This window comes from Branchiostoma lanceolatum, chromosome 13, assembly GCF_035083965.1.
Source record: "Branchiostoma lanceolatum isolate klBraLanc5 chromosome 13, klBraLanc5.hap2, whole genome shotgun sequence".
Classification (NCBI taxonomy): Eukaryota; Metazoa; Chordata; class Leptocardii; order Amphioxiformes; family Branchiostomatidae; genus Branchiostoma; species Branchiostoma lanceolatum.
The window spans coordinates 6,491,559-6,517,967 of NC_089734.1; the positions used below are offsets into that span (position 1 = coordinate 6,491,559).

Below are 26,409 nucleotides of genomic sequence, written 5' to 3' on the forward strand. Positions count from 1 at the left end.
ACGTGCAAAGAAAACATGCATGAGTGATGGATTACATGCATATCTGAAACAAAACCTCCAAAAGTGAAAGGGCAAAATGCTTCAAGAATAGCTCAAACATGTGAAACTTAAAGAAATCAACCTCCAAAGTGAAAGAACAAAATACTTCGAGAACAAAGTGCAGCATGTGAAACTCAAACAAATCAACCTTCAAAAGTGAAAGAAGAAAATGCTTTAAGGATGAATCATAGCATGTGAAACTTAAATAAATCAACCCTCAAAAGTGAAAGAAAAAATGCTTCAAATGTGAATCACAGCATGTGAAACTTAAACATGATGACCTTCAAAAGTGAAAGGACAAAATGCTTCAAATATGAATCACAGCATGTGAAACTCAAACAAATCAACCTTCAAAAGTGAAAGAAAAAATGCTTTGAGGATGAATCACAGCATGTGAAACTTAAACAAGATGACCTTCAAAAGTGAAAGGATAGAATGCCTCAACGATGAGTCACAGCATGTGAAACTCAAACAAATCAACCTTCAAAAGCGAAAGGACAAAATGCTTCAAATAGGAATCACAGCAAGTGAAACGAAAGAAAATTAACCTTCAAAAGTGAAAGGACAAAATACTTCAAATATAAATCAAAGCATGTGAAACTTAAACAAAGTGACCTCCAAAAGTGAAAGGACAAAATGCTTAGGCATGACTCATAGCATGTGAATACAGAGACCGCCATGTTTGCATGTTTTGACAATGTACTAATGGTGTTTTTGATAAAAGCAATTACATGTATTTGGAAAAGATGGTATCTCTTGTCCTCATTAATTGCGTAGCAACTAATAGCAAGTGTTTTAATTCTTGACTAACTACATCTAAAGCTATGCAAACTGCCTGATTTCACAGAAGGGGGTAATAGCTTAATGAATTATCCAAATAAATGGTCAATGGAAATTAGGTATGTGAGACATGGGCAACTACTTGAATGTACAATGTGCCATTTCAACATATAGCAGGCAACAATGACTAGGCTGTATACTCATTTTACTGACACCCAAACGCTGTCACCAGATACTGTGTTGAATGAAGAAATGAATATACACTTTAGCAGCATGTTATTTTCCCACTTTAATTCAACATATTGTTGACGTACAATGTCAAATATGAAAACGTATCATGAGTAAGCCCAAGGTAACAGGTGGTCAGATATTCAACAATTTATTCAATAAATCATCTAGTCATTTAAGGTGTTTGTCTTTTTTTTCATAGCTAGACCACAGGAGCCATTATTTCAATAACATTGGTACTGTCCACTCCAAATGCTATATATACTAAATAAAGTGTACCTTTCAGTATTGTGTACCAACAGTAATACATGTATTTACAATATACATAGCCCTGACTATCTAACTAGCACACTGAGCCACCAGTTTACCAATGGTCCGATTTAAAAGGTCCACTGTATGACCAGTACTATGAAATATTTACTGAAAGAGTATGCTTCCCTTTGTACATGTTTATTATGCTATCTTTCTTTCTTTCTTTCTGTAACAATATACATGTATCTAGTTATAGAGATATTTGATTTAAAAAGTTAAAGGAAAGTCTCTGAAAGTCCAAAATGAGTGGCCATCCAAATCAAAAGTCACCAGCAAATTTTATCTTATTATATGTGGATGCCAGGAATAAAACTGATGAAATAACAGTTTGATTTTCTCATTGTTGCCTAATAGTGTAGAAAGGCTGCCTCAGGAGGGAAAATGTTAGGCTTAATATACAAATACAACTGATCCCCAACACTGTGTCTCACCCCCCTATTGGTCAGTTTCTGATCTCTCACTCATCCTGGAACTTAACCTGGGCGTGGCCGCCATGGTGAGTGCTGATTGGCTGCGGACCTCCTCTAGTTCGGTCATGTGGTCCTTGTGCTGCCGGAGCACGTCCTTGACGCGCTCGTGTGACCTCTCCACGATCCCACAGGTCACGTCGTGGAACATGCCCTTTCCTTGGGGGTCAGAATGAACTACATGTTGACACATACCAAAGGCTGGCACATAATGCTTTCTCTGTGTACCATGCAACACTTATAATTATAAGAAAGCAAATGGGAGTTGAACACAATTATCAGTGGACTAGGAGGTACTGTAGAGGGACTGTGTAGCCCAAGGGCTATAGAAAAAGAGAGTGAATTATATATTGACACATTACAAAGACTGGCAGTCTGGCACATAATGCTTTCTCTATGTAGAACGCAGCACTTATAAGAAAGCATATGGGAGTTGAAAACACAATACTATCAGTGGACTAGCCTCCTACTGTAGGGGCACTGCATAGCCCAAGGGCTATAGAAACAGTGATGGGCGCTGCCCCTATACACCGAGGGGTGTGTGAAGAACTTAAACTTTTAACCTGCCACATGCCCATAAGTTTTAGACATAACCAGTATTGGATGTAAGTGTTGCTAAATATATTTGAAACTTTAGCACACTGAAGTACAAGTGTAGCCGTTTGGCACCTCATTCTCTATTGGTTACAGAGTTAGGCAGCAGGGAGAAGGTTAAAATCCAAGGAGGTTGTCTCAGACCACAGAAAGAGGTACATAAACAATGTCACACAGAAGGCAGTGATTTTCTGATAATGTATGTTTAAAACGATTTATAAGAGGACATTCTTTGAATATAAAACCTGGTTCTGCAGTTCTTTCCTTTAGTCACTGATGAAAGATAGCGGATGCTGTCTGAAACGTCTGTTTCAAAATTTTATCCTTTTGCTTCAGTATCTGTCTTTTAGCGACATTCTATGAAGTGTAAATTTAAAGTACCTTCGACAGCATCAATTTCCTCCTCCTGTCCCTCCTCCTCCTCATCATCCTCATCATCTTCCAAACCTTCATCATCCTCATCATCCGACACCTCCAGCCCCGCCTCCAACTTCTCCTGCCGTGTCACCTGCTGCCCATCCAGCTGCTGCAGCCTGGGAAGCACCTGAATCAGCTGTTTTCTGTAGGAGAGAATATTCCTGTTGAGAAGTGCTCTCCAAGCAGAGGTGGGTGGAGGAGATTGTGACCTTTTTATCATTTGTTTTGTTTTCTGTCGTCACTATCCGCCACGTGAAAACGAGGCATATGATGAAAGGGTCACAATTTTCTCCACCAACAGCTATCATTGGAGAGTAATTGAGAAGAGTAGGGGTGTCCCGGTGTGCTTGGCTGAAAATGCGAGCCGTAGTGTAACTGCATTGCACTACTAGCTAACGTCAACCTTCATCCTCAGTCTGAGGTTGCCTGCTTTATCTTTTAGCATATTCTTATTACTTAAAGTTTTACAGCTGTTTTCATTGGATTTAAGTAGAGTAGAATACTCTCATTAGTAGCGCTTCGCATGCTGCACTGGTCATCATGAGATCATCACATCTTTGCTAATTCTTTTCTATGAATGAAGGATAGCCTTCATTTTTTTGTCACTTTTCCCTGACTTAAAAAAATAAACAAAAATTAGGAACACAACTAATGACATTGAAGTGGCCTTACCTGTGGTCTGGGTTCACTGTACATGGGTTTCCATTCAAGGTTAGGATCACCAGACTTTTGGGTAGTTCCTCTGGTTAGAGAAACACAAAATGGTAAACAAAGAAGATATGATATGATGAAAAAATTAACATTCTAAGTTAGGTAACATAACTTATATCACACATGCACAGTATATATTTAACTAGTAGTATAAGAACAATGTATATGACCACTCGTAACCCAAAATGTATTCATAAGAACCTGATCTCTTTCAGCAGCAGATAAGGGTACATTCTAGTACTTCAGGTACATGGTTTTACCTGGGTTGACCTTGTCTATCTTGTTGTCAGACAAGTCCAGAAAACCCAACCCAGTCAGATGGTGGAGGTTCTCAACCTCAGTGATCTGGTTACCAGCTAGACACAGAAACCTACAGGAAAATAGGAAATAATTTAGTCTAAATCCAACAAACCTGCAACTCTAGATCTGAAGATGCTAGAATTGTAAATGCCTAAGGTCCTAAACACAGTCTGATCTAGGCACAATAGCATACTTTAATCATTATCATATTCATACTAATTGTTTATGAATGTTGAGTATACTTTATTACAACACATTATGCAACATCATTCTGACTTGCCTTATTTTAGTTAGGGACTCCAGGTTCTCAATCTTCTTGATCTGATTCTGTAAAATCACCAATCCAAGAAAAGTTTAAAAGACTAATGAAAATAAATGAGGCTTTGGGCAGCATAATATTTTGAGAGCAAAATACATGACATATCGTTGAGATTTAACAACATTGATAAATATGAAGGTGAGATGCAGTGCTCAGTTACAAAGATTATAAAGAAGACAATACCAAAACAACAAAACTCTAAATTCAGACATCTATATCATAAGTGCTTTTTTATCAACCTGCTGTAGATAGATGTTTGTAATTGGTCCTAGACACTCCAGGTTGTCGATTTCACCAATATTTTCTCGGTCCAGTCGAAGGTGAGTCAGTTTCATCAGTGCAGCTACACTAAATGGGAGAAAAAGATCAAATAATTTCACAGATGTTACATATTCTAGTTCGAATCAGCACAGCAAAGAAGGCAAAAAATTGTGAATTCATAGAACAATTAATACATATATTCTATCATTTCAAACTAAATTTTCTTGCAGAGTTTACCATCTATAGTCACTTTGTAGATAAAATTTCATAGCATTTCAAATCTTTTAGCAGAAGTCCTGCAAAGGTAGGGGGAGGTGTAGAAGACAGACTGAAGAACACAAAAGAGAAAGAGGAAAACATGTTGCATCCATTCATTAGGAAAGGAATTTCACAACAGAATAAACATCTGATTCAAAAATATAAGACTAGCTTTGGGCTCTAGAAAAAGATAGTCAGACCAATAAATGCTTTGTACTAGGCAAGGGGAGACATAGAGCATTGCATTAGTATTATGAGCCAACTGGAAGAGAAACCTAGAGACTCAAGGTGATAGAAGTATCTGCGTACTCTACTAGAGTACGCAGATACCTCTATTGATATATTTCAACACATTCGATGATTCATGCTATTACAGAATATTCACTTAATCAAGTTATGTACAATAAACATCATACAAAAATACATGCATTTAAATTTTAACCTGACAAAAACTGAAACACACCTATGTTTATGAACTCTTCATAAAATATTCATCATCTTTGTTACTGCTGAGCCCGCCTTGATTACTAGCAGATTACTAGCAGCTGCGCAAGTGTTAGTAACTTGCCTATTAGCTATATTGTCAATGTTTGAAAAAGACGTTTTCTCACAGCTTGTCGGACTCCTTTGTGATGCCGGCTGGCAGGTTCCTCTTGGCAATCAGAGACACAGAGATGCGCACAGACTTCTTAGGGGCTGAGAGGGGGGAAAGTGGAACAGTAAGAACTCTGCAATGCCAGTAAGATATATTTTTATCCCTGACTGTATAAACTGTATGTGTTTCCTACTCTAAGTCAGAAGCCTGTATTCCATTCCAGTTAAAACAATAATCTTCTTTGACTACCGAAATTTGGCTGGTTCCTCCATAAATTATATAGATACCCGAAACACAGCCTTCAATTCGAAGCAATTCACAGTGAAATACTTTGGGTACAAACTGATGTTAACTACGCATGCCTGGACATAGCAAGAAGAATGCCTGCACAAATTAGAGTTCTTGTAATTCAAACACAATACTATAATTTGGACTCGCTCCATGATTGTTGCCAAAAGATAGCTCTACAGCGTCTCCCTTCTGGCAAATAAACCTATCTAGTATATAGCGGCGATTTTACAGACATAGAAAACAATTCATTTGTAGACCTGGAGTTTTCAATAGGCAGAAAAAAGATCCCTACCTTCAAGCTCAACGTCATTTTCCGCCTCAAATTTCCACAACTCATTATCACCGAGATCGACCACTTCGGACGCCATTCTCGCAATCAGATACGAACAAAACAAGATTTTCTGGGACTTTTTAAAGAACGACAAGTGCCTGGTATTATAGAGTGAGTTACAATCGACCCTCTGAAGTTAAAACACGGGGAAATGCAACGAAACGGCGTCTGTCCCTATGGAAACCGTTCAGATTGTTTTGGCGGTAGCCATTTTGAATTCTTCAAATGAAAACAATCTACACGCAACAACAGTAGATGTGGTCCTATTTTAGAGAACTACGGGTAAATGAAAGTTTAATTGATTAAAAAACTATTTTCAATTTGTTTTCATACTCATAAGGTACTTTAAGGTGTCAATCTTTCACTATATCTGTAAAGTTCTTTATCATATCAATTCTCTGGTTTTTGATCTGATGCGGTTTATTTATTTTCGTAGTAAAGGACGAGCTCACTTTTTAAGTTGGGGTCAAAGTGATATCGTATCATTTTAACAAATATTCATTACTTGCACATTATCGTTTTGTGTATCTATTATGCATTAAAAGATACTATAATACATGAAAAAATTATTTGATAATTATAAATTTTACATGCTTGTTTTAATAATGATTTATGAAATACAGCCTAATCACACACCCCTACAATCATGAATGTGGACTGATCACTATTGATAACGGATGTAGGTCACACCGGGATGTGCACGCGGCTTGACAGCTGACTGCCGGTTGTGTAATAATGAATAATACGTGTTGAATTTCTCCTATGATGTAACCTTGTTGTCCTGAAAATGGCTTGATTCGTCAAGAGGAAGCACCGAACCGAGAGAAACTGAAGGTTAGGTTTGTTTATTATCTAGGACGTTGTATTACTACAGTCAGTACAGTGCTAACTGTCGCGAAAGAAATCCAAAATCCAAAGTTGTTACGCATTGGAGAAATTGTGTACAGGACAGTCGACTGTACGTATTAACTGTAGCTACGTAAACACATGTATAAAGGATATATTGCCTCACGAAGGACATTAAGTATGATTCTTAGTAACATCTGCATCATTTAAGAATCTTAACGGATTGTTTGAGACGTTTATAAACGAAAGAAGTGACGATGACAGACTTTATTGACATCATTATTGAGGTCGAATGGGCCTTGGGGATTTATAAGCGCGTGACCAGAATATATTGTCCGCCCTCTCACTGTGCCCCATCCCTACATGCCCTACTTCTCCAAACTTCACAGGTCATGCCATCTTGCGTCAGACAAGAGATTTACATTTTGTAATTACTAATTAGTGTCCAGTTCACATTTGTGGCCAGAAAATATGAAGATGAAAAAAATAATACTCTTAGTACTAGAGCCTTAGACAATCAAATAAACAAATTCCCCTACCCTTATAAAATTTGATTCTCAATTATTACTTTCATCTCAAGTTAATAATATCATTAACTCAAAATATTACAATTCATATTATTTCTTCCTGTCACGCCCTTGAATTTCCAGGTTAATGAACTGTCCTTGATTTTATTCATTTGTTTGTTTTCAGGTTAATTCACTCACTATGCAATTATAATCCCTCAAGCTGAAAACATCTAACTTATGAGCCAACCACCATCATGTCATCATCCACTGTGTTCAACAACTTGTACCCGGCCATCATCCAGTGTTTCGCCATCATCTTCGCTGGGTACCTGTTCGGGCGAGTTGGAATCATCACAACTTCTGCTGCTAAAGGATTGGAGAAGTACATCTCCTACCTGGCCCTCCCCGCACTTCTCTTCCAAGCCATGTGTACGCTCAAGTTTGAGGCCGTCAACTGGTGGTTCCTCCTGGCCATGGCCATTGCCAAGTCTTCAGTGTTCCTGTTGGTGGCTGTGTTCACGCTCGTTCTCGGGAGGAACTTTGGGAAGGCTGGACTGTTTGCCATCTTCGCCACCCAGAGCAATGATTTTGCCTTAGGATATCCTATCGGTAAGAATTAATGAAGTGCAAATAGAATGATTTACTTTTATGATTGATCCAAGACTATGAGTAGGAGACAATCATGACACTGGACCTTTCATGAAAGACCCCCCCCCCCAAAAAAAAGATGGTCTTCATGATACATGTATGATAAAATGAATTTTAAAAAAATTATAATAAGATGAATGCCAACTGGTTAAAAGTCTTTAGCCATTGTATTACAACACAAGAAGAAATAATGGTCAGAAAAGCTTCATTAAAGTTTGAGTACTATTAAAGTACATAACTTGTGTAGTTATCAAAAATGTTTTGTAGATACAAGCATCATTTAAGTCTGCATCCTTCTGATCAAAACTCCCTGTTTATTGGTCTAGGAGTGGTCATCATAATTTCACGTGTGTTGATGTTATTATATTCCAGTGAAAGCCATCTACAGTTCCAGCCGCCCAGAGCTCCTGAGTTACATCTACCTGCTGGCTCCCATCTCTGTGGCTATCCTGAACCCGCTGGGGTTTACTCTCATGGAGGTGCAGAAGAACATCGACTCTACAGAGGCTAAGAGCAGGTGCAGGAGTGTCCTACAGGTACATGTATTCCTGTTATATGATAAGCTCATTCATTGTCACTTATCCTGTCAATACCACATAATAAAACTGTATACTACATCTACAACAGCTGTTGTAGTGTTGATGACCAGTAATTTAAGGCACCATAGATGATGTCATGATCAGATTCCCATATCCATTTTGGCTCTCTTCCGAATCTCCAATTCTTCCGTGAACTGTCCACTGGGAAGAAAAACAAAAGCAAAAAAAATGTAGGTTGCAAAGTATTGTCAAAATATTGTTTTGTCTCATATTTTCTTTTCTGAAATGAGCAGTAAGATAGAACATGTATTAGGCAACTTATATTACATAAATGAGGTTTTAATTATGATTGACTGATAGCAAAGAAGAGGAAGGAATAGAAAAGAAAAAATGCCCTATCACTCCAACAAAAGATTTGAGACTTCATGTTTATTTTCATACTTCAAGTTAAAGCTGATCTGAATGACTTTCATACGAAAACTCTCTCTTCTTCCAGGTTATAAAAGGGGTGATATTGAACCCCATCATCTTCATGGTGATGATTGGCATTGCTGGGAACTTTGCCTTCCACCAAACCGTGCCGCCTGTACTGTCAGGGATCCTGAATGTGCTGGGAGAGTCCTTCAGTGCCACAGCCCTGTTCTACCTGGGACTCAGCATGGTCGGCAAGATCAGCCAGCAGGCACGATTTGCCTTTATCGTGCCGGCTATCCTGGTAGCAGTCAAGACGTAAGTAGGAATATTGTTAAAATATTCAGTGTCATTCAGTGTAGCAAAGCATTTATTGAAACTACAGACTTTTTTGGACTTAATTGATGGAAGAAGAAAAAAAACGAAGAAAAACGAAGAAGCCAATCTGTAGGCAGGTATTTATTAAGTTATATCCAAAGCCAGTGGATTGTTGACTTCCATGGCTGTACATGGAATTGACCACTCTTGGTGATGAACTTTACTACCTGGGTTCATATGAAGATTGGGAAATTGTTAATTGTGAAATAGGAGCACTAAACAGCCACCCTGGGTACTAAACAACCTTTGCCCTTTGGGTGTCTTTATTCACCGATGCCCTACTTGTTCACTGTCCATTAAACTGTGTTAGTTTGATTTCAATTTTTTCCCATTGTCTGCTGACAACGCCCCTTTTTCTGTCATTTCAAAAATAATACTGTCCCACTAAATGGCCATGAAAGTTAACAATCCACAGTCTTTCAAATACATGTTGCTCCTTTTGTCTACATGTATTTGTCGACTATGGTTTGTCTAAGAAGAAAATATGGTGAGTGGTCAAATCCATGAACTACATGTATGTGCATTCAAAATAGTAAACAAAAGCCAAACCCAAAATGTGTACCTTGGTAATTTTCCCTTTCTTTGACAGATTGTTGCTTCCATTTGTTGCCCGTGAGCTTGTTGTCGGACTCCAGATTGGTGGTAATGACACCAACATGACAGAAGAGTTCCGTAACTACGGCTTCCTGTACGGAACGTTTCCTGTGGCTCCTTCAGTTTTCATCTTCGCCTCCAACTACGGCCTGGCAACTGAAGTGGTAATTTATTTCGCTCTTGTTGTTGTTGTCTTTATTTGTAAGTAGGAAATGTCCTATCAACATATTTTGTTAAAACTCAAAGTGGAACTCTGATGAGTTAATATATGACTTTATATATTCAACCGGTGCAATGGCCGAGTGGGTAGAGTGTTCGCATTGCATATGGTAGGTTGTGAGTTTGATCCCCGGCCGAGTCATACCAAAGACTATAAAAATGATACAGACTGCTTTCTCTGCTTTAAGCACTCAGCATTTGGGAAAGAGTATGGTAGTTAAACACACATCACTACCAGTGGACAAGCCCCCTACTGTAGTGATTTCACAAAGTTGTGTGGCCCAAGGGCTATTGAAATGGAGATGGGCACCGCCCTATGCACCATCTGCTACGGGAAGGACTTTGACTTTAGCTAATCTATGACAATTGCAGGTTGGTCCAGGGCTGGTGGTATGCACCTTCCTGTCTGCCCCCCTGATGTTCATGTCAGCACAGATGAGTAGTCTGTCCATGGACACACAGACCAACCTCATGGCTGTGGTCGCCAAGACAGCGTTCGATGTCAGCATCATCGGCCTCATCTTCTGTGTGAGTAATCAGCTGTAAACTTGTGAAATAAGTTACTGTATGTCCATGTCATAAACTCAGGTAAAAACATGTTTGTTTTGTCTCTTTGCCTTGTGCACTGTCGTATGATAATAAACACAGGTAAAGGTTACATTCTGTAAACTCAGGTAAAATATAAGATTACTATGTGTCCATGTACTATGTGGTCAACTCAAGTAAGATGATAGTTGATTTAGGAACATGTTGCTTTGTTTTTAAAATGTCTCTTTAGCCCTATCCTTCCTGTGTTGCTCTGTAACTAATGTAAGCAACATTGGCCCTACATTTAAATGGGCCACAGCAGGAGGAAGGTTAAGTAATCCTCAGTAACTTTCATCTTAAGACAAACACTAGCCTCTTGTAACTTATAAGTCATGTACCTGTCATGTATGCTTCCATTGAATTCATTTTGTGACCCCTTACCTTCTCTTCCCCAGGTCTGGGTACTTGCAGTGTTTTTCCTCTCAGGCCAGTTCAAACAACTTCCTCACAAACTCACCACATGTCTGGTTCTGTCTCAGGTAAGATATAAAACTTAAGCTGAACTTTGATTTAAGATGATGATACTATAATAATATTGCTGATTTTTTTTTCTAAATATACATGTAGACAATGTATTGTATTGTGAATACATATTTCTTCAGTTGAATTTGAGTTAAAGAATCTATTGTACTTTAAGAATAGACAGCCTGCGATACATTTGTGAGCTTGAAGCAAAATGATTGCTGCCTTTCATTACTTTTTTAATGTTTTAAAAATCTGTTTTCTGAGCACAAACTATACTATGTGTATTGTAAATAATTCACTTTTAAGAATCTATATAGATACTACAATATAGCAGAATGATTTTTGCTTATTCCCCCAGGTGAGACATAACTGGTTGTGTAAAAAGAAAACTCCAATATCAAATTTTTGCTGATGTTTCCACCCAGATCTTTGGCTGTGTAGGGATGATCCTGTTCTACACACTAGGCTACCCACACAGTGCACAGACATGGCAGGCCTACCTCTCCTTCACTGTCATGATGATTGGAACCATCAGCTCACGAACATGGACGGCAGCGCTGGCTGTTGGGCTGTTCTTACTGAAGAGAGAAGGAGCAGACTTTGTGAACAGGAACATGGGGCTGTTCCATATAGCCAGCTGGGGGTAAGGCTGCAAAATGTATTGTTATGATTTTAACGTTTTATAGTAGTCTGTTAATTGTGGACTGTTGTAGGGCTACTCTTCTTATGATCCATTCAGGGTCTATCTCTTTCTACTTATCATAATCACTACCAACACCTTACTCACTCCCTCACTCTCTCAATCCTTTTCTTAACCTACTGGTAGTAGTCCTTGGCCTACGCATCATGAATCTTAGAGTGCTCTGAATTTGAAGACTTGAGACTTCATTTTGTTAGCTCCTGTGTCAGTAAGCTTATAACAAAGTGATATCTGCTTCTGTTTCCAGAGCACCCGTCCTGTTGACCGGTGTGCTGTTCATAGTGCGTTCCTTCACTGGTCTCACGTGTGATCAGCCCATGCACAGCTCCTGCCAGGTCAGCATTGAGTGTTTTGGATTAAGAAAAATACATGTTTTGCACAGTTAACACCAAGTAATATTTGATCAAAGGTATATGTGTGGGGTGGGGGGACCACATAGATGTAGATTTGCCTCAAGTTAGTTCCTTGTAATGATATATCTACCCTTACTATATACATGTAGATTAATGTATCATTCTACATAAAACTTATTTCTGATGAGCAATGGAAGTAGCTACAGATGGTTAATCATGTTGATTAACTGTCATTTCATTTGAGTTATGGGGTTTTGTAAATTCAACAGAAATCACTTTAAAGTTTAAGCATGGCAAGAAACTACATTGTATTTTTACCTGTTTTTTTTTCTATTTCTGTCTTAATGTGTTTTCTAGTTTCTGTTCATCTCTGAGCAGTTCTGCACTGCCTCTGTGGTAACTTCACATCTAACATATACTTATTAAATACAACACGGTGACCTGCAGGATTGCCGGGACCGAGGGTGATGCGGAATACACCGTGTTGTATTCTATAAATATATGATATTCATGTCATACCCACCTGAAAAAACACATATTTCTATGCAGAATGCGCTAGAAGTTTTGTGTCCTCGAACCAAAAATTGTAACAACATTGATTCCAACTTCCGAATCTGGTATTCAAATTTTCGACAGCGGCACAACCGGCACAATCGAAATACATTCTAAATATTCTATGGAAGCCCGTGTGATACAAGTAGAACCCTGTGTGATACGGAAAATTATCACACAATGCGGAACACCCGTATAACACAATATGCAAGGTAGACATAGGAATAGACGTATACATGCACAAACTACACAATCATATCATCATAGAATGGTGTGGTTCATCATATGAGGACCACATGTACATTGGCTCTTTTATGGTTAGGTTTATTCAGAGTGTACTCTAGTAGTACATGACTCCTGTGGTTAACTTTGATTCTTACATTCTGAACAATTTTAGGAGTTAAAGATAAAGTATAAAGACCGCATCAAGTATTCATTCCCTCACTATCCATCTTAATATCTTTTTTCCCTTTTGTGCAAGGATTAGATGTGCTTGCACTTTGGAAGTCAAGGTTTGATAGACTCAATCGATGTTTTTTTTTTATTCCAGAGTATCACCATGACAGGGGTGTTGATAGTGTGTATACTGGTGACTGTGGGATCCCTGGTAGGACTACAGAGACTTGGACACCTCAGGTCAGCAAAACAGGACAACAAAGACTGCAGCCTGGTCCCAGATACACGCAGAGAACTGAGAGATCAGTGCCAGAACCATAATAACTGCTGCACCAACCCTGACGAAGGTAAGATGTCATTAGAATGCTGCATAACGGTCTTTAAAATGAAGGAAGTTATTTAAAACCTCCTTCAACTAACCTTGCTCCTTCTACTAACCCTCTTCCTCACTGTGTAAGTGACCTTTACACAATAGATACCTGTACAATATTTTCCTATTATGTCTGACAATTACATCATATTGTTCAATCAACATGCACGTTTTACAGCTATTCAAAAGTTGTAACAGTTTCTTTTGAGGGCTGCTGTGTATGTTGTGTTTGGTGTCATAACTACCCTAGTCTAATAATTTACACATTCTATAGAATGTGTCATGAAATGGGCATTAGAAGGACCCTGCTTACTACAGTAGAAACACACAACAATAAATACTTGTCTAAGAAGGGAATGTGCAAATGTTATGTTGCATTGCAATGGACTTCCCTCGTTTCAGAAGTGGTAACTATTTAACACGTATATCTTGTCTCCTTGTTTATCTACTTTATACAGCCAAGGTTCTTCAAACTAGCCAGAACACTGTGAAAATCCCATCATTTTGTTTAGTTAAGAATGACACCTGATACATGTACCAGCTAACCTATGCTGGACACAGACCTTAACAGAAGTATATGCACACATATCTTAGAGTCCAAAATTGTCAAAGGTTTATAATCCAAGACTCACAAAGATTTGTCCACCAAGACTCATCTAAAGTTGGTGGGTTTTCAAGACTGTCCTAGCTGATTTTGAGATATCCTTGCTCAGCACACGAGAAACAAACATGGTGAGCCCACTTCTGTTTCTTTGATGATAGTATTACCCATGTCAGAATGGGGGTGATGACATTTGATTTGTGACAGCAACATGGAAGAGATAGAATGGGGCAATTTTTGTGTGGAAGTCAATCTACATTCAGTTTGAATCCCTAGATTGTGAATTTAATTTCAGAATACTGTTGTTTGTTTTGCTTTAAAGTTTGAATACCAGACTGCATATGTCATGAAATTTGTAAGGGTTGGCATAGCTGACTTACTGCAGGAAAAAAGGTAACTAATTGTATATTTCTTGTGCCCTTTATTTCCAGCGTGAGTGCATCTCTATCCATGTTGGCCAGGCCGGTTGTCAGATCGGTAACGCCTGCTGGGAGCTGTACTGTTTGGAACATGGTATCCAGCTTGATGGTCAGATGCTGAACAACAAGACCATTGACAGCCAGGGCAAGACATTCAGCACGTTCTTCTGTGAGACTGCTACTGGCAAGCATGAGCCCCGTGCCGTTTTTGTGGATCTGGAACCCACTGGAGTTGGTAAGAGCATTTTACTTCAAGAAAGTTTACTTCCCATGACGTCCTCCCCAAGGCGTAAACAGAAAAATAAAGTGAAGTACCTATTCAACACTTATGACAAAAAGGTGCCATTTAATAAAATTTTACTGCACTATGCCCACCTAGGCCTCCGTATGTGATTTCAGGCATTGTCATGCCTGGGAATGTGGTGACAGTTTTTCTCATGAAAAACTCTTTATCTCTTTAAATATTGTAGGGTCCTAAACAAACACTTTTCCAGCCCTTCAAGCAAGGACACTGCGATCTCATTTGCATATCGATGACATGTCAGATTTTCTCACCCATGCTATTGGGGAATGTATTTCCAGCCCACTTTATGATTTTCAGTGTTCTTGTCTCGGTTCTTAATCATATTAAGCATGTGTGTAACTTGCTACTGTGCCAAATTTGCACTCTGAGAATAACATGATTGGAGATACATGTACATTGTGTAGTAGTCTGTGAAGTCAATTTTAGTTATGAGCATTATTTTTATTCCATCAAATATAGCTGCTTGCATATTAATGATAGTCTCCATTCTGTTCCTCAGACGAAGTCCGCATTGGTGCATACTGTGATCTGTTCCACCCTGACCAACTCATCACCGGTAAGGAGGATGCAGCCAACATCTACGCCCGTGGTTACCACACTGGTGGGAAGGATATCATTGATCTGGTCCTGGACCGCATCCGTAAGCTGGCTGACCAGTGCACTGGTCTGCAGGGCTTCCTCATCTTCCACTCCGTTGGCGGTGGCACCGGCTCTGGCTTCACCTCCCTGTTGCTGGAACGTCTGTCCATGGACTACAGCAAGATGTCCAAGCTGGAGTTCTCTGTCTACCCAGCTCCCCATGTGTCCACTGCTGTGGTAGAGCCCTACAATGCAGTCCTGGCCACCCATGCCACTCTGAAGCACTCAGACTGCGCCTTCATGTTCGACAATGAGGCAGTGTATGACATCTGCTGCCGTAACCTGGACATTGAGAGCCCAACCTACACCAACCTCAACTGTCTGATCAGTCAGATCGTCTCTTCCATTACCGCATCCCTGCGCTTCAATGGCGTAATGAATGTGGATCTAACAGAGTTCCAGACTAACTTGGTTCCCTACCCAAGAATTCTCTTCCCTCTTGCCTCATATGCTCCCATCATCCCTGCAGAGAAAGCATACCATCAGGAGCTATCCATTGCTGAGATCACCAACGCCTGCTTCGAGACAACCAACCAGATGGTGACGTGTGATCCTGGCCGTGGTAAATACTCTGCCTGCTGTCTGTTATACCGCGGTGATGTCGTGCCTAAGGATATCAACACTGCTATTGCCACCATCAAGACCAAACATACAGTTCAATTCGTTGACTGGTGCCCCACAGGGTTTAAAGTCGGCATCAACTCCCAGCCTCCCACTGTGGTGCCTGGTGGAGACCTGGCCAAGGTGCAGCGTGCCGTGTGCATGTTGAGCAACACCACGGCCATCGCTGAGGCCTGGGCCCTTCTGGACCACAAGTTTGACCTGATGTACGCCAAGCGCGCCTTCGTGCACTGGTACACGAGAGAGGGGATGGAGGAGGGAGAGTTTACGGAGGCCCGGGAAGATTTAGCTGAACTGGAAAAAGATTATGAGGAGATTGCTGCTGACTTTGTGGAAGAAGAAGACAGCAATGAGTAGTAGACTTCTTGGCTTAACTGGACATAGATAAGTAGCGACTGTCTCCACAAGATACATGTATACTATGATGTTTATCTTTTAGGGAATAAAAAGAAAAGAATTTGGGACACAGCTGTGGACTACTTTTTTTGTGTTTTTTATCTGCAATGCAGCAGCATAGAATTATACACACACACATTGTGAAACCAGATGACTAGGTTTTAGCTGTAAATATTGGACAGAATATCCCCCTTGTAATTTGAACTGACCAATTTCATCCTTGCTGATACAGTAGAATCCGCTTAACTGCACCACCCATTTGTCAGCGGTTTTGGTGCAATTATCCGGCTGGTGCAATTATGCGAAATTCCTAGCTGGACCGCACCACCATGTTTTTTCTCAATCACAGACTGGATAACACCCCAGAGTCGAGACTTACTTGACCTTAGTAGCTAACGTAACAATTCTTGCGCTACCATACCTCATAGAACCAGCAAAATATTGAGTTCTTAGTTCCAGTTTGATCATTCTCCTTATACATGTAGCAGAGCCGAACCCGCGTACACCTCGTTCTGGCGAATGCAGGAAGTTTCTACGATGCGGATTCAGCTCTGCCATCACGTCAGCACCACATCATCAAAAGCGACTGCTATGTCCACCTACGCGTCTATAGCCATTGCCGAGTCGCTGTTTGGTTTCCGACTGAATGTGACGTAAAGACGCCGGTCTTTTATTATTGCAGCAGTATGTGACAAAAGCGATGCCGCAACGCGAAATCAAATTCCCGCGAACTTGAATGCATTCACAGTAATTAGACAGTGTACAGGTAGAGACCAATCTTTATTGAGTACAGCATGCTGTCTGCCAAAGCGTAATGCCGCCTTTGGTAGGCGTGCGTGTCTTAATGCCGACCCGCCCGGGACATCCCATATGATTCCTATCAACATAACTGTCAATGGAGACCGCCTTCTTTCGTTACTAAAACAGTTTTAAACATATTGGCGGTATTGCACCTTTACACCGGCAGGTATCGGCTCATTTGTACGACGTTTTCCGATTTTAGAGCACCTTTTTAGTTAACTTGTCGAGGATTTAAAAAAAAAATTGGTGCAGTTATCCGACATGGTGACAATGTGCGGTGCAGATATGCGGAGTCACTAACAATGCAGTGAATGGGAACCGGTTTGGGATTTTGGGATTCCCTGCAATTAAACAGAGTGTGCGTTTATCCGATGTGCAATTAAGTGGCTTCGTCTGTATATATGATACAGAGTCAAAACTGCATGTACTTTTTCTGACATGACTTTCATCAGCTATACCAGTTTACATTTTTTGTAGTAAATTCAATTATGTTTGGCATGGTTGTCAAAATCAATTGATAACCCTTAGGTGGGGGATACGATTATGCTTGGGACCACAACCTTCCCGCTGCAGTGCCCCCTAGCTGCGGTACAGAGTACAACCAGTCAGTATTGCCCTGAGGGAGGGAGCATAGCATCTACAAAAATGTTGGCAGTTAAAAAACGTTGGCTGTGTGAGAATAACTTTTTTTAACCACATGTACTGTTTGTGTTCTGTAGAGTGTCCCCTGATGACCTCCATGGAGCCTGGACTTCAGAGAACCAGAACTTCTCAGGGGATGCTCTCCTATCAGTCCTTGTCATCAGGTGACACAGATAAACTCCTATACAGAAATGTTATGGGTTTTGTGTGACATATTTTGCAAGCCATGTTAGTTTTTGTTGAAGAAATTAATCAGTCACGTATAATAACAGTTACAAGAATATTCCTCAAACAGTGACTTGAAAAAGAAAGGTAGCGAAATACACACCTCCAAATTTTCGACGTCTAGTCTGTACGTCTTGTTCACGTCATGTTAGTTTTTAAGTTGAAGACTGCTTGAATAAAATAAATATCAATGGTGCTAAAACAGTAACTTAATAGCTAACGCAGAGGCATAGTTTTGCCACTTACAAGTACATTTCATACCAAATTTTTAGCAATCAAACCTTTGAAATTTGTTATTTTATTGCCTCTTATGTATATCCTATCAGATATCAATCCCATTATGTGTATACCTCATTGCCAATCAATTTATGTATCATTAGTACATGCATTCACTGTTGTTGATTTTTCTGACAGCTCTAAAACGACATAATTATTTTCAGAATCGTCGATGCCAGGTGCAGGGGATGGTTACCAGCTGGGTGAAGAGGAGCAGGTGTCAGAGTCACATGACCAACAAGTGTCAAGACACGTGGTGGTGCTCATCTGCCTCACACTGTCCATGTTCATTGTGAGTTAATTAGATATAAAACTAATGTTGCCTTTAAGACTACATATTCACACGGTTACATTTTCAAAATGTCTCTATTTGAAGTCTGCTTTTAATCATCTTTGTCAAAATATGGGTGTGTACATTTTATGACATGTTACATCAAGAGCTTAAGTAGCATTTCAGACAAACATGTACACATATACTCACTATCTAATTTGCAGAAGACATTTGAATTGTTGCAAGTTCTTGTAGAATATATTACGCATTCTGTACTTGCATGTGCTGTTGCAATAGTTGCTACAAACTGTCAATATTATGTTAGATGTTTCAACAATTTCAAACCATCAACTCCATTCTACATCACATATACATGTTGTGTTTTTTTTTTCTGCAACATCTTTGTTTGCTACTATAACAAGTGTAGCATTTACAAACTTAAGTCATTAGTATTATGATTCATTCTAACTTTGTCCCCCTCCCCCTTCCAGGAGCTGTTTCTATGTATCTGGAGGCTGATGATGGACTCCATGCAGGGCATCTATATAGAGCTGGAGTTCCTCAATAGTGTCTTCAGCTTTGCTCAGGTGGGTTATGTATGGAACAGGATATAAAAGTACCTGATTTATAATCAATGGCACGTGCCATTTAATTGGTGGTATTGTAATTTTTACCTGTCAAAGTTCTGTTGCGATCAGTACATTGTATACATTGTTACAATAACATTACCACATGATGGGGCTCCATGTATACTTCAAACTCCACCCCCTCTGTTCAAGCAATTACTACTTGTGACAGGACTTGTAAAATACAATTTCCTATATTTTTTTAGCTATGGAACAATAGGAAGACTATCTGGTAGTTATAATATGGCACATTAGTAGTGATTATGTTTAGAAACAAACTGAAGCTTACTGTTACAGGATTAGACAAAGAAACTTCCTTGACCTTGATAGCAGCTGAAACAAGAGTTCTACGACCTCATACCTTCGTCAAATGATTTTGACCTTTATGACTGACGTATTAGGAGTGTTTTTCATCAATCATCAATCATACCAGTTGACCCTCTTCACCCAAATAACATAAGTTGTCCAAACCTCCTTGTTATGACTATGAGCTTAACAAAGAAGGTTATGCTAACATTTATCATCAATTATGCAAATAAGCTCCCTCCTTATTAGCATAATTTGATTCAATGGTGTTCACATTCACACAACTTCCTAATGCCACAATTATGAAATTGCCGTCATTTACTAGTATGGAATTATAGTAGTTTCTCATTAATTATGCTAATTAGGCCCACATTTGCATATTTCCTATCTATCAACATTCCTCTCTTCCTTAGTTACAAATGTCACATATTTGAATAGTCATATCATGGAACACAGCAGATTTTTAAAATTGCCTCATTAATTATGCGAGTTAGAATTTGATTTGCATAATTATCATCCAATCATACAAAGCATCACGTAAGCTATCTACATACCAAAAATCACGACCATCCATCAAGACCATCTCGAGTTATAGTTTTTCTCATTAATTATGTCAATGAGGTTCTCATTTGCAAAGCTGATATCTATTAATATTTCTCTCATCCTCAGTTACATATGTCACATGTTTAAGAGTCCTATCATGGAAATTGATGGATGTATAAACTTTCCTCATTAATTATGCAAATTAGATACTGATTTGCATAATAAGTATCTAATCATGTACATCAGCACTCAAGCTATGTACTTACAGAAATTTATGACCATCCACCAAGCCCTTCTTGAGTAATTCCCTTTCACAGTCTGAAGCAAAACCTGCCCCTGCTATAGCCAACCCATAGGTCTGCTTGGAGACTACCTTACCATTATGCCTACAGCTGGCTCACAGCCAATTTGTGTAACTGACGTTTCCTGCCCTCAACATGACCCCTCAGGACCTCCTTGCCCTATCCATGACGCCTTGGAAAAACACAGCCGACACGTACACATACTTCAGCATCCAATGTAACACATTTTTACACTTTTCTCGTTAATTATGCAAAACACTTCGCCCAAAATCTAATCATCTTGAGATTTCCCACATACACACCGACACACCAACTACGACAACAAACCATCCAGGCGTTCTCGACTTATTCTGTTCACTAACAGACACACAGACAAGCACCATAGAATAACCTTCTCGACGAAACCATTCGTCGACGAAGGTAATAAAGCTTTTATTTTCAACTTCCCTACATGTGATAACTGAACTACATGCTAACAGTGTTAATTGTGGTTTTTTTCTTCTTCCTCAGGGTATTTTTGCATTTGTTGCCTTTGGTCTGGACACCCAGATGATCCTTCATCCACTCATCAAAAAGTATGTACAGATGAGGAGGTCCTCATCCCCCACCAACTCTCCTCACTGATGACAGCCAATCAACTGCCAATCATCATCACCACCAATAGAAACAAGAAATCAACTGATTACAAACAAATACCAACAGTCCCACTCAATTGCTTATCCATACCATGATCTTACTGATGAAGTGACCCTAAATATGATCAATTCATGTGCCAAACTTGATAGCAATAGTGTACCAATAAAAGCAAGAAATCAACTAATTACAGATGCCAAAAATAACTGTTGATCTTACAAATGAAGTAGCACTAAATATGATATATTCAACTCTCAGACTTGATAGTTAAGCTGTATTACATCAACTGTAGAAACAAGAAATGAACTGATTACAAACAACGCACACCAATTTCTTACTCCATTTCGTGATGAAGTGACGCTTGATATGATCTATTGATGACACTCATTGTGATCTTTTCATGACTCATTGTGATCTGTGGATGACTCTCATTGTGATCTATGATGACACTCACTGTGATCTATTGATGGCACTCGTTGTGATCTATTGATGGCACTCATGATCTGTTGACGATACTCTTTGTGATCTTTCATGACACTTATTATGATCTAGCATTACACTCATTGTGATCTACTCATTGTGATCTAATCATGACCTTCACTGTAATCTATTGATCAAGATGACTCAAAATGCTGGATATAGATATTATGCAAATATTTATGGGAATGTTTTCTGGTAAAACAGTGCCTTTAGCCAAGCAGATGTGCTATTGCCATGTTAAAAAAGGAGCTGAAAATTCTGACCACTTAGTAAGAAACGCACTGGATTTTGAACTGTGCCATACCAAGTGCAAGCAATATTAACTTATTAAGTTAAGTCCTCACTAATGAAACAAGGAGCTGAAATTTGCTAGACAAAGAAGAAGGACATAGAGATATACGGTGCTGCAAAGTTCATAGAAACTGTACTGAGGCTTGAGTTTAAGATTATTTTGTAAAACATGTTTTTTTTTGTGGTTAAACCTGAGAGAATACATCAAAGAGTTGTAATTTTTCTTACTACAATATGTTAACAATATGTGCTTTTATTTCTTTGGATACAAATATAGGCAAGGGCAAAGTACTGAGCGAATCCATTTTTTTTTTGTTTCGTGTCAAGTTCTATTTAGTAGTTTGTTCTTTTATTTCCAATGTATCTGTATAATCTATACTAATAGGGATTATTCTACAGTTGAAAAATAATTATCAGAAAGTAAAAAGCAAAGATGACAATATAGTAATAGCGAACACTTATAGTTAACAAGGCCTCACAAGACAACACAGAGGCAAAGAGAAATATGGAAGAAAAATGTGTATTCTACAAATTTTCAGATGGCACAAGTTTGTCTACAGGGCTAAAGAATTGATGACACCAAAGAAGAAAGAACCGATCGTTGTGTGCTACCCACCTGCCACCATCATCAGTAAAGGGACATGATGCCCGACCAAAGGTGTGTTGTTTGAACATAGGAGGTCGTGTTTAATACAAATCTGCCTTGTTTAAATCAACTGGAGACCAGACCTGCCCTGGTGCTGAACACCATTCACACACAGGAGCAGGTCTGTGCCTTGTAATGACCGCTTCACACACTTGTTAACAGACCTGTCGTTGGTACTGAACTTTTCTCATACCAGTAAAGATCTCGTTGGTACTGACTTCTTTACACACCTGTGTATAGACCTGTCCTTGGTACTGAACACATTTGCGTACAGGCGCCCTTGGTAATGGTTTCCTCACAAACCTGTCCTTGGTACTGATCACTCCACACACCTATAAACAGATCTTTCCTAGGTACTGACCACGAAACACATGGAAATACTTACTAGATACCATCTTGCCATTGTAAACATGCCTGTCCTTGGTACTAAATACGCATTTGTTAACGTACCAGTCCTTGGCACTGAATACATGTTATTGTCCTTCCCAAGGTATCGTTCGGGAACGCGCATGACTATATCCTGTGGCTGGTGGTCGGTTGATTTATTGAGAGACGGAACAGCACGAGCAACAACAGCAGCTCTGTTGGCGGTTTGGGACTGTTAAAAGAATCTAAAGAAAAACACACTATGCTGCATCCATGTGTTTTGTCATGTAAAACATCGAGTTTTATTTATGCAAACAGCTGTGAATGAATTCCAACATCCTTTTTTTATTTTTACGAAATGTCAAGTAAGCTTAAAGTAAAATTTATGAGGTTACCTCAAACACTGATGAGTAATGATTTAAAGCAAATGCCTGGTTCAGCTAAGAGCCATAGCTCACATTACCATACTGAACAATGTACTAATATGTAAGAACGACGTCTTGAGGCAATTGTTTATATTGTCTGCCCTAAAATGCACACCACATATGCCTATTCTTGCCTAGAATTGAAGAAACGAGGAGAGGGCTCTTGCGTTTGCTCTCTCCTCCTGAAGCATATGTCGATAAAACAAAAATATTTGCTATTATACATTCGTTATCAGCGGAAAGCTCATTCAATATTAGTAAGAATAAAATGTACATTTGCCTGAGATATGAATACGGTTATCTAAGGTATATGTGTTACTATTGCTGCTAATAAAGGCTGTTCATTACTTTCCGCTTTTTCGCTTTTCTGTGATGACGATCCTTCCGCCTCGGAGTTCTCTCTCAGCGAGTTCTGGGGCCTGATTGCGCATGCGCGTCTTCATGTCCATGACCAGCTGACGGCCACGTCTGGTGTAGATGGGTCTGCCGTCATCGTCCCAGCGCCGGGGGACCAACTCAAGGTCATGGTCTGCACATTAAGTACAGGGATGTTTCAGTCTTTATCATTAATCTTTAGGGTGCTTCCTTCAATTAACTGAGTGATTGATTTCCAAGGAAGCCCTTAGAAAATCATAACAAATCAGGATACAAAGCAAGGATAACATTAACATATTTAACAATAATGATATGACCTAAGTAGAAACCATCAAACATAGGAGTAATAAATCATACTTGTCTTGGACACAAACTTCAGACCGCGAGACAAAGTTTTATTTGTAGGATCTAGTGTGCTGCTCACAAAACGAACACTGAAGAGAACTGTCCGTGGTACTGGACAGTAAGAATTGTTATTGGGACTGAACACTTAATTCACTATCTGCGAACAATAAATGTCGGTTGTGTCATCCGTATCGAGACAAAGTTTGTATATAGGTGCGGTGCTCATAAACTTTGGATAGATCTGTCCTTGGTGCTGAACACTTAACACACAAGTTGCGAACACAAAAATGTCGGTTGTATCATATGTATTGAGACAAAATTTGTATGCATGGGCACAAGTTTGGTGTTCACATACTTGCACAGACCTAGTACCTGTCCTTGGTACTGAACAGCTATACACTAGTTGCGAACACAGAATGTCGGTTGTATAATCTATATTAAGACCAAGTGTGTATGTAGAGGGACTGCCGACAGACTTTGATGCACATCATTCTGTAAAATGCCGCGACACTTGCAACAAAAGGAGTAACTTTTTTTATGAAATGCAACCTGTAACTAAATTTAATGCAAGGAATCCCTGTTGTAGAACGCCGTACATATTGTTGCGTCTACCAAACACTGAGCTGTAAAATGTAAGTTCTAGGGTTCCGTGTCACGTTTCTTTGATCGTGTCTCATTTTTCTAACTACCAGTCAAAATTCATGCTGATGAAACACATGTTACGGGCATTTCTATTCACATAGTAATGTTAATTAGTATCATATTGGTGAACCATTGGACTCTAAATGCTAGGAAGTTACATCGTTTTTACCTGGCACGGACCGAGATGAATCTGGGTTAGCTTTTGTAGAACCAGAACAAGAAGCAGATCTCGGGCGCTTTGTGGCTTTGCTCTTTGCTGACGATGCTTTCGCCGCACCACGCCTACTGCTGGCCGACGCAGACGGCCGCCTAGACGACCCCGCCCGTGGAGAATTCACAAGCTGCACCGTACGTCCACGAAGACGCAAGTCTTGCGCTGCCCGCCCACTTTGCTTCGCCTTTCGCTGGTTGTCAGCTTTCCTCAAGCTAGCGCGGCGCTTCGAGACCAGGATCCTTCCCCCTCCACCCGTAGCAGTGACTTTACTTGACGACTTTTTGGACTTTCTTCCATTTTCTTGCTTGGATCTTTTTTGTTGTGGCTTGGAGGACGTTCGTGCCATCGTGATTCATCGGATCTGACGTCATAATGCCCCTTGTTCCTCAATGGCGTTTGAGAACAATTATGCGTCATAAAAAGGACAAACGGGTTGCTAGGAGTAAACCTATCAAACTACGCATGCTAGGCGACAGGTCTAACGTGTTTATATATTAGTCTCTACCAGACCTCCCGGGCGGATGAAAAAAGTTGTAGAAATTGGCCAAAATGGGGACTTTGGCAGTGGATTACACTGCACGAAATGGCCTCATTTCCCGGCGTATACGTACCGGGATTTTTCTGTATATTTGTCGGATACTGACGGATACTGACGGATACCGGCGGATTCGTGTAACGTATCCGACTATTTCCGCACCGGGATATGGAATATTTCCGGAGGAATCCGAAATAAGGTATTTTCGACGAATACGGAGCCGTTCACTGTACGGAAATGCCACAGATCCTGACGGATATGTACAGGGATTTTTCTGTATTTTTGTCGGATACTGACGGATACTGACGGATACAGGCGGATTCGTGTAACGTATCCGACTATTTCCGCACCGGGATATGGAATATTTCCGGAGGAATCCGAAATAAGGTATTTTCGACGAATACGGAGCCGTTCACTGTACGGAAATGCCACAGATCCTGACGGATATGTACAGGGATTTTTCTGTTTTTTTGTCGGATACTGACGGATACTGACGGATACAGGCGGATTCGTGTAACGTATCCGACTATTTCCGCACCGGGATATGGAATATTTCCGGAGGAATCCGAAATAAGGTAAACTGTACGGACATGCCACAGATCCTGACGGATACGTACAGGGATTTTTCTGTATTATGAAGAAAATGGTGAATACTGACGGATACAGGTGGACCCAACAACGAATCCGTAACGGAAGTGCTTGCATTCCTAATTTAACTATACCCAAAACATCATTTTGAATGACAGGAAGTTTGGGAAAGCCTGTATGTAACATATTCATTATTTCATATTTCAACATAATGTATTTCTAAGTTCAAAAACTATCAAATACAATACAATACGGAAGTACTATGTGGCTAAATAATCCATTTCGTTTGAGACAGGCTGAGGGACATCCGCATACTCAAAGCACCACTGCATATGCAGGTTAATGTCGGTAAATTGGGGTTGTGCAAGCACAATGTTCTGAAAAATTATGAAATGTATTACAATTAACACCATCACAACATTGTGG

At 39.7% G+C, this 26,409-nt stretch overlaps 4 protein-coding genes across 6 annotated transcripts; 2 read left to right on the forward strand and 2 right to left on the reverse strand.

Annotated features, from left to right (window-relative positions):
* Window positions 1-1,095: 1,095 nt before the first annotated feature.
* LOC136447318 (leucine-rich repeat-containing protein 46-like) lies at window positions 1,096-6,138 on the reverse strand. Of its 2 annotated transcripts, XM_066446085.1 has the most exons (8): window positions 5,865-6,138; window positions 5,298-5,382; window positions 4,407-4,515; window positions 4,129-4,175; window positions 3,809-3,918; window positions 3,510-3,579; window positions 2,802-2,980; window positions 1,096-1,985 (listed from the first exon to the last, which is right to left on the reverse strand). In XM_066446085.1, exons 1-8 carry the CDS (start codon window positions 5,938-5,940, stop codon window positions 1,795-1,797), a joined length of 867 nt encoding a protein of 288 aa, XP_066302182.1. In that variant the 5' UTR covers window positions 5,941-6,138; the 3' UTR covers window positions 1,096-1,794. The 2 variants fall into 2 exon arrangements, with proteins under 2 accessions (XP_066302182.1, XP_066302184.1); XM_066446087.1 differs by lacking the exons at window positions 5,298-5,382; window positions 5,865-6,138 and adding an exon at window positions 4,666-4,712.
* A 435-nt stretch (window positions 6,139-6,573) lies between these two features.
* Window positions 6,574-23,636, forward strand: LOC136447405 (lysosomal cholesterol signaling protein-like). Of its 2 annotated transcripts, XM_066446316.1 has the most exons (16): window positions 6,574-6,737; window positions 7,443-7,867; window positions 8,279-8,442; window positions 8,942-9,174; window positions 9,824-9,992; window positions 10,420-10,575; window positions 11,031-11,114; window positions 11,526-11,743; window positions 12,048-12,135; window positions 12,511-12,549; window positions 13,256-13,448; window positions 17,972-18,058; window positions 18,560-18,687; window positions 19,158-19,253; window positions 20,954-22,505; window positions 22,984-23,636. In XM_066446316.1, the coding sequence occupies exons 2-15, from the start codon at window positions 7,513-7,515 to the stop codon at window positions 21,065-21,067; spliced, it is 2,124 nt and encodes a 707-aa protein (XP_066302413.1). In that variant the 5' UTR covers window positions 6,574-6,737; window positions 7,443-7,512; the 3' UTR covers window positions 21,068-22,505; window positions 22,984-23,636. The 2 variants fall into 2 exon arrangements, with proteins under 2 accessions (XP_066302413.1, XP_066302414.1); XM_066446317.1 differs by lacking the exon at window positions 12,511-12,549.
* On the forward strand, window positions 13,937-16,523 carry LOC136447407 (tubulin alpha-1C chain-like). Its single transcript, XM_066446319.1, has 2 exons — window positions 13,937-14,726; window positions 15,295-16,523. Exons 1-2 carry the CDS (start codon window positions 14,606-14,608, stop codon window positions 16,410-16,412), a joined length of 1,239 nt encoding a protein of 412 aa, XP_066302416.1. The 5' UTR covers window positions 13,937-14,605; the 3' UTR covers window positions 16,413-16,523.
* LOC136447192 (uncharacterized) lies at window positions 23,629-25,206 on the reverse strand. The gene is made up of 2 exons (XM_066445893.1): window positions 24,816-25,206; window positions 23,629-23,813 (listed from the first exon to the last, which is right to left on the reverse strand). The coding sequence occupies exons 1-2, from the start codon at window positions 25,204-25,206 to the stop codon at window positions 23,629-23,631; spliced, it is 576 nt and encodes a 191-aa protein (XP_066301990.1).
* Between the last annotated feature and the right edge of the window lie 1,203 nt (window positions 25,207-26,409).

Bases quoted from the DNA above. Each gene is read 5' to 3' on its own strand.
- LOC136447407 (XM_066446319.1), top strand. From the start codon at position 14,606: ATGCTGAACAACAAGACCATTGACAGCCAGGGCAAGACATTCAGCACG. The intron at 14,727-15,294 runs GTAAGAGCATTT...TCTGTTCCTCAG, and splicing joins TCTGGAACCCACTGGAGTTG to ACGAAGTCCGCATTGGTGCA.
- LOC136447192 (XM_066445893.1), bottom strand. From the start codon at position 25,206: ATGGCACGAACGTCCTCCAAGCCACAACAAAAAAGATCCAAGCAAGAA. The intron at 23,814-24,815 runs GTAAAAACGATG...CTTAATGTGCAG, and splicing joins TTCATCTCGGTCCGTGCCAG to ACCATGACCTTGAGTTGGTC.
- LOC136447405 (XM_066446316.1), top strand. From the start codon at position 7,513: ATGTCATCATCCACTGTGTTCAACAACTTGTACCCGGCCATCATCCAG. The intron at 7,868-8,278 runs GTAAGAATTAAT...ATTATATTCCAG, and splicing joins TGCCTTAGGATATCCTATCG to TGAAAGCCATCTACAGTTCC. The intron at 11,744-12,047 runs GTAAGGCTGCAA...TTCTGTTTCCAG, and splicing joins TTCCATATAGCCAGCTGGGG to AGCACCCGTCCTGTTGACCG.
- LOC136447318 (XM_066446085.1), bottom strand. From the start codon at position 5,940: ATGGCGTCCGAAGTGGTCGATCTCGGTGATAATGAGTTGTGGAAATTT. The intron at 3,919-4,128 runs GCAAGTCAGAAT...ATTTTCCTGTAG, and splicing joins GAGTCCCTAACTAAAATAAG to GTTTCTGTGTCTAGCTGGTA. The intron at 3,580-3,808 runs GTAAAACCATGT...TTCTCTAACCAG, and splicing joins GATAGACAAGGTCAACCCAG to AGGAACTACCCAAAAGTCTG.